General features: G+C 32.2%; 1 protein-coding gene across 1 annotated transcript in view; it reads right to left on the bottom strand.

Moving 5' to 3' along the window:
- Positions 1-3,305: 3,305 nt before the first annotated feature.
- The window catches only part of LOC125036254 (aprataxin-like), a 7,233-nt gene continuing 3,038 nt past the window's right edge, over positions 3,306-7,500 (bottom strand). The window contains exons 3-4 of the mRNA XM_047628735.1: positions 6,013-6,146; positions 3,306-4,932 (exon numbers count right to left, since the gene is read on the bottom strand). Coding sequence (XP_047484691.1) covers positions 4,772-4,932; positions 6,013-6,146 — 295 coding nt within the window. The 3' untranslated portion in view covers positions 3,306-4,771. The remainder of the gene's footprint in view (positions 4,933-6,012; positions 6,147-7,500) is intronic.

The following is a 7,500-nucleotide window of genomic DNA, read 5'->3' as shown; positions in this document are numbered from 1 at the left end:
GAAAATGGGTAGAGAGGGGGCGCTGATGGGGCATAGCATAAGGTGAAGGTTGATAGAAGTGAAGGGAGTAGGGAGCTGTATAATAAAGTATTGTGGTGTAAATGGCAAAAATGAGTTTAGTAGACAGAACAAGGGGACCAAGAAAAGGAAAAGGAAAGGAGGAGAAGAAAAGGAAAAGGAAAGGAGGAGAAGTAAAGGAAAAGGAAAGGAGGAGAAGAAAAGGAAAAGGAAAGGAGGAGAAGAAAAGGAAAAGGAGAGGAGGAGAAGTAAAGGAAAAGGAAAGGAGGAGAAGAAAAGGAAAAGGAAAGGAGGAGAAGAAAAGGAAAAGGAAAGGAGAAGTAAAGACCATGCAAAATTAGCCGAGGCGAGGGCTAAGGGCCAAAGAAGGCATGATCCCCAACATTGGGCCTCAGTCCCATCTCCTAACCCCCTCCCCCACAACAACTGTTATGTATTAAGCAAAGGATTGGGGGGGATAAATTGCTATGAGAACCACAATAATTTTTGTTAAATTAAATGCCCCACAAAAAAAAAAAAAAGAATATCATGTGTTCTTAGTATTTTCTTCCCTTTCTTCTTCTTTCATTCTTTAAAATTAGATTTGAAGTTGATTATTCCCTACATGAGCAAGAATATAATTCCAAGATAAAACAGACAAAATATTTATATTGTTTGTTTATTTATCTTTCATTATTGTAATTTTAAAATATCCAATCATAAATGATTGCTTTCTTTTATTTGTGTAATGTAATTTGTTGCATGAATTGTTTAGCATATAACAGAATAAAAATGGGGGGGGAACAGAAAAAAAATTGCACATTTTATCACCTTTGTAGTTACATGGATGCACAAATAGAGAACATCACATGAAGAGGATCTTCAGAAATTATATTTTATCAATACGGTTTATAGCATTTTCAAATCAGTCTTGTATCAGAAAAAAATTACGACTGAGGATTTTTACAGCACTGTATGAAAAAGTAACTACAGATATGTTTTGACAAATTTAACCCATTGCCGACGGGCATGGCATGTACGTACATGCCATGCCCACTGTGAGTTTACTTGTTTAATTGTTTTTACACATAGATGGCTACACTTGTACTAAGTCACCAATAAGCCAATTACGAGTAGTGCCTGTCTCGCCCGTTCACCATTTTCACTGATTTATGAAAATATTTTACGTTATCTTATTTTGCTGTTACTAATGTTTATAACATTATAGTAATTGTAATGTTTATAATAAAAATAATACGTCCATCAATATTCATAGCACTAGTAAAAAATACGATAACTCAAGGAAAGGTGATATCAGGTAAGGTCACAAGATCTACTAATTGACTCCTTTGTGGCTAAGCATTAGCAGAGCCATCTATATACAGAAACATTTCACAAAAATATAAAAAATGAGCACAGCATTTTACCCATTTTTTATTCAATTTCCCCGGCGGCAATAGGTCAAGGAATATTAACATATGGTATGGGCATCAATGGAAAGGGAGGACACCACAGGAAACCCAAGTGAGCTGTAGAAATACAGTGCAAGTAGGAACCATTATTCCTTTCTACTGATATTTGTATGGAGCAGCTAAAGCAAGGAAGATTTGAGCTTACTCCTTGTGTCTCATTTTTGGTTGTGTCCCAAACCCTTTTGTTTTATTTCCATTGTGTCAAGTTCATTTTTTCATGTTGCACAATTTATATGTGATAGTTTTACATGACATTTAAGGCATTAAATATTTAAATATCTACTTGTTATAAAACCACAGTTGATAATGTTTTTATAAAATTATGAGATTTTCAAATCATACAGAAATGATGCATGTTTTCAAGCCACATCGATAGATGCATAGTTGAAGTTTATTGTATTGGTCTTTAGTTTCCAATGAGTCCTTTGTGTCATAATTACAGAATGTCAAGTCTTAATATCCATCCCATCAGGCTAGCCAGGATCTGGGGTAGGGCTGACAAGATGTGGACCTCGAAGACAATACTTGCCCTCCCCATGGAAATTTGAAATAGCGCTATTGTGTAATTGCAACCATCTATATCAGGCTTTTGCCTTGAAGACAGAATACGAATAGTTTAATGTAATGAAGCTCTATCTGCTTTACCAATTTGAGGATCTAGTATGTTGCTCTATGGTAGGACAAGCAAGGGGTTAAAGGAGGTGGGGACTATGAGCAATAAATCAGTGGATTATTGGCTTCCATTCTCAATGTAATGACATGCTATGCTGCTTCATCTACATAATTATTTTATCCATCCATATCCATACCAACATATGCATATACACACAAGCACATGCACACCTACATGCACAAGGGCAAGTACAAACACATATTCAGGTACATGCATGCACAAATGTACACACACATGCACACACACGCGCACACACACACACACACACGGACACGCTCACACTCACGCTCACACACACATTTTGAAAAAAATGTATATATTTTACATAAACCTAATTGCTAAAATGCTGATTTAGTGTTTCCTATTCTGTGGCTCAAGACCAATATATAAAATTTACAAAAGTACCTATCTCTTTACATTAATTATAAATTAAAAATTGGGTAATAATGCAACATCTACAGGATGAGAACAAAGCAAGAAAAACTACCAATATCAGATAGGTGAAAGATACTATAACAGATACAGCAGTGCAATAGAAAAATCCAAGCAATAATTTCTACAAAAGGGATAACAGTTAAAAAAAGATAATAATAATAATAATCTCAATTATTAACCGTGTTCATGTTGACAAATGTAGAAAAGGTATAATGAGAATGAATATCTTCACAATACAAGAGATGTATTTGACCGGTCAAATACATCTCTTGTATTGTGAAGATATTCATTCTCATTCATACCTTTTATACTCAATTATTAACTGTATGCTATAATTTTTTTCTAGAATCTGAGAAAATAATTCTGATGTTACATCTCTATGAACAAGTAATCCAATAAAAAAAATTGTAATATAAACATAGCCACATGCTACTCAATGGACATGACATTCTGTGAATTAGAACATTATACGAATAGGATATTGCACAAACAGCACATTACCTTTTTTCATTAGATAAGCACCCAAAAACATAATGTCAAGTATATAGTAAAACATTCACAGATGTTTTCAAGGCAGTTCTTTATAATTATAACACTCCTTGAGCTTCATTCCAGGGACAATTTCTTTGTTAGTTTCCATGTGCGGCTCCTGTGCATGAGGATCTACTGTGCAGTTTAGGAATATAAACATTCTGATTTCTTTTTCTTTTTTTAATAATGAAAAAATATCAGTATTAATTTTTATTAAATAATATAGATATTCAAAATAACAAAAAATACCTATACAGCTAGTAACAGAGATGAAAACAATTTTTCTTATGCTTAACAGACATATATACTGCTATATCAGAATCCAAGCTTATTCAAAAGCAACTCCATATCTGCAATATAACAATTAACATATCATAAATAAGAACCAAATAACACAATAATACAAAATTGTATATAGATATATAAAATTTCACCTTCCTGTTTTTCCTTGCTAGTGCCAACCATTTATTGAATTATACAAAACTTATTGACTGCAAACCTAAAATTGCTATATTTAAGTACCACTTGTAAAAAAAAAAAAAAGTCTTCTTAGATTAACTACATTTTGCTTCATAGCTCAAATGTCTATGCAGTCCACCTGATACCAAGAGTAATTTTCAACATTAGGACAAACATAATACTGCTTACATTATTACTCTACTGATGGAACAGATTACCTTACCATAATAATGGAAACCATTAGAGGCTATGAAGTATTGTTAAGAAACTTGTTTGCTTCAACTATATTCATCTTACAGTATACAAAAAAAGAGAGTACATTATTATTATACAGAAGTTGCATCCATTAAACAATAATAGTGTAAATTGTAAATACCATCTTCTTATATGTAGTTTTATTTCCTATTTGTGTATACATTATTTCACTGCATAATAATCGCATATCACTGGATAATTGTAAAGCATAGGAATAATAAGAATTCTTCTCCAGTGCAGAGATGTGGTTCAATCAGAGAATTATATTTCACACACGCAGTGGGGACATGTGTAAGAAAAAAAACTTCAAACACTGCTATAAACAACAGTCAGATCACTACCATAATCCATTAATATTTTAAAAAGTATAATCACTGACTTTCCAAAGACAAGAACTTGCATTCTTCTTTAGTAAAAAGTATAAAGTTGAGAATACCTACCACCATGACTCATTAACATTTACCTAGTACTATTTCATGGCACTTTAAAATTCCACTAATTGAATCCACAGAGAATCAGTGGCAGATAATGGAAAATACAAATAATAAACCATCTACAAAAAAGACATTTATAGGCACACAAGATACTTTTATCATCAGTGATTCAAATTCAGTGAATAAAGTTCTTATGACTATCAAGTGTTAAACAGAACATATCCCATGTTCTAAAACTGCATATATGAAATTCCTACACCAAATAAAATTTTCTTTTATCACTGACGAGAATCTTTTAATGCAAGCCTTATTGTTACATACGACTGATGTGTATTTTGTGCTGATCCATGAATTCACTGGGACTTCAGGTTAAGCTTAATTCTATCTAAGGTGTTCATTAAGGCAGCTTATTGTTAAAAGAATTTACCAAATCCTCAAGGTCTTGCTCCAATACATCTTTTATGCTTTAGTAACACACTCCAAAAAGACAATGAATGTGATACAAAACTCAGTTCTTAGTTATTTATGTGTTTATAAAGATGCTGCTTCAATTTGGGCATATTCTGTGGAGAATATATACACTTGTGGCACTTAAGGGGTTGGTCTAATAACTTCTCTCCTGCTAAGGGGGTCATCGTCACCACCATTCCACGTTCTTCCAAACAGCGGATTACATCTGAAGTTGTGAAGAAAAATTTTTTTTGAGAAAAATTATGTTTAATTCTAAAAAGCAATGGCCTAATCATTTCAGTGCTATGAACCCTTATTTCTGCAGTTGTGTTTTGGCAGTTCTGCCATTTTCCGAGGTCTATATTTGTTATTTGTTATGCTGTATTAAAATGATAATAGACTATTTTCGTTGACTACATATTATCTCTACAGGTAGTTTACACTAAGTCAAATTGTGTTATTTTTTTATATTCTTTATATTCTAGCATTATTTAGTTTTCCCTAACACCCTGCACCGCCAGTAATGGCAGGTAGAAATAGGTCCCTATAAGTGGACATTGTGTCCTTTCTGGAGACAGCCCTCTCCCAGCCATGGTTACTGGTGGTTAATGTCACCCTTGTGGACTGGTAGAAATCCTGTAGGAGCTTGTGAAAGAGCCTCTTCCTGAAGGCCTACTAAATTAATCTCACTCCAAATGGTTTGTGCGCTTATGAGAAGGCATCTCCATCCACCAACACACGGCAAAAATTTTCCCTTCATCAGATATTCCCGTCACCCGTTCCTCAGTTATTTTTTTTTCCGCAATTAAACATTCTAATGACCCATCCTTTACCCAAATTTTTATATAATAAGATAACTACCTAATCTGGATCCAACAGGTTAAATTTCATGATCACAGAAGGTACTAAAACTAAAAGGATTATATTCAGTACATACTAATAAATTGTGGCAGTACATACAAAAAAAAAAAAGGGGGGCTTAGAAAAAAGGCTACATCTTAGGAAAAAAATAAATCAAATGGAAAATAAGAGATATTAATTTAACAATTAAATAAAACAAAAAATGTAAGATAATCTCTAAGTCATAACACATATGTGTGGGTATAAAGAATTGAATAATATATTATAATTCTAGTCATTAAAAAAGGGACATAGTAATAATATAAATACAATAAGCCTCAGATACTTTTTTAATAAGATGATCTGATGGAAATACCTAATAACTATTATATCAAACGAAACTATTTTCACACACGATATTCCATAACAAAGTCAACACCTCAACAAAATATGCCATAAAACTTACCCGCACTGTCAAGGAAGTACCGAGTATTGAAAGAATTCCAATGGCGTTTGGTTTTCAGACATGGTGAGTCAAAATCCTGGCTGATCATATGCAGATGCAGTTGTGACATACTTGGGATTGCATGGTAGCCATACCTAGGGTAAGAAAATTAATGAAATTAATCTTCATAGAAATTAGTGTGTATTTCTTGTTTTAATATCCTCTTACTCAATATCATAATTGCATATATCTAAATGGCTATTAACATTTTCCAAATTAATTATCATTAGGGTTAGCTTACTCTTTATAACTATTCACTTTCATTATTTAAAGGATAAGTCAAGTCAGCATTACGGAAAACTTAAATCTTTACAATAAAGCAATCTTGCTAAGCGAACATGCATTTTTTTTCCTTTCTAATTATGAGAGAGAGAATTTACATACCCATTGCTTGTAATCTGCTTATATAATGACATGACGGAGTTTACAGTAACAACAATAGAAAAGGTGTTCACAAAGCAAGAAATTTAACAGTACATTTTGAATAATACATAATTACAAAGTGTCAACTACATCTTGTGCTTTCTAAAGTTAGTCACTCTCACTCATACCTTTTCTACATACTATCATACAAGTTATCTTCTATATTTATGTCAGTTCAAGTAGAAAATCCTATGTCCTCATGCAATTGTTTAATAATATCAGTGCTGATAAAAAGTATCAATAAACAAAGATTAATTCATAGATAATAATTACAATCTTTACCTTCAAACAAAAAAATGGTAAAAGATAAAGGAAAAAGTAACTAACCATATATGGTTTTGTTACTGAACTTCAAGAATATAAGTATCAGTTAAATAAATAGCTTCATTTCCTAATTAAAAAGATCAGCATTACTGTAATTTTATTTTTTTTCTCTCTCTTTCCCTTTTTGATACATTTGCCTTCTTTATCTCTAAACAAAATCCTCAAGCCTAGCCTACAGGAAATAAATAGTATGAACAATCTTTACATTTTAATTAATTCAGCTTAGTCTTCTGCCATAATATGGTGCAATGGAATACAAAAATATATGCCACTTTTGTGAAATAATACTTCTTCGTCAGTATCCGATTTTAAACCACTATACACAAAACAGGTCTACTTAAAGATAAGACAGTTACAGTCCTATCTTCAATCAACCGTTTTTGGGTGTATAATTGGGCTTTCTATTGCAGTATCAAAGGGGTAGAGTATTTTTTCATGCTTCTGGTTTTGTTTCCTCTCTTTGCATTTTTGAAAGAGAATAATCATAACATCAAGGTATGCTATTCAAAGATAGAAGTCAGTAGGTATACTGAACAAAATTTATTATGTGTGAAAACAGATAGTAACATAAGATAATGATATTGTGAATAAAATTTATCTGACATTCCAACTCTATATTTTCTTCCAATAATCTGTATGCCATTTCCAAGGAATATTAAATCCTTATCTGATAGGAGATTTACTTGGAATTTTAATAATATA

This window comes from Penaeus chinensis, chromosome 2 (assembly GCF_019202785.1).
Source record: "Penaeus chinensis breed Huanghai No. 1 chromosome 2, ASM1920278v2, whole genome shotgun sequence".
In the NCBI taxonomy this organism is placed as follows: Eukaryota; Metazoa; Arthropoda; class Malacostraca; order Decapoda; family Penaeidae; genus Penaeus; species Penaeus chinensis.
This window is presented reverse-complemented; position numbering and strand designations above follow the sequence as displayed.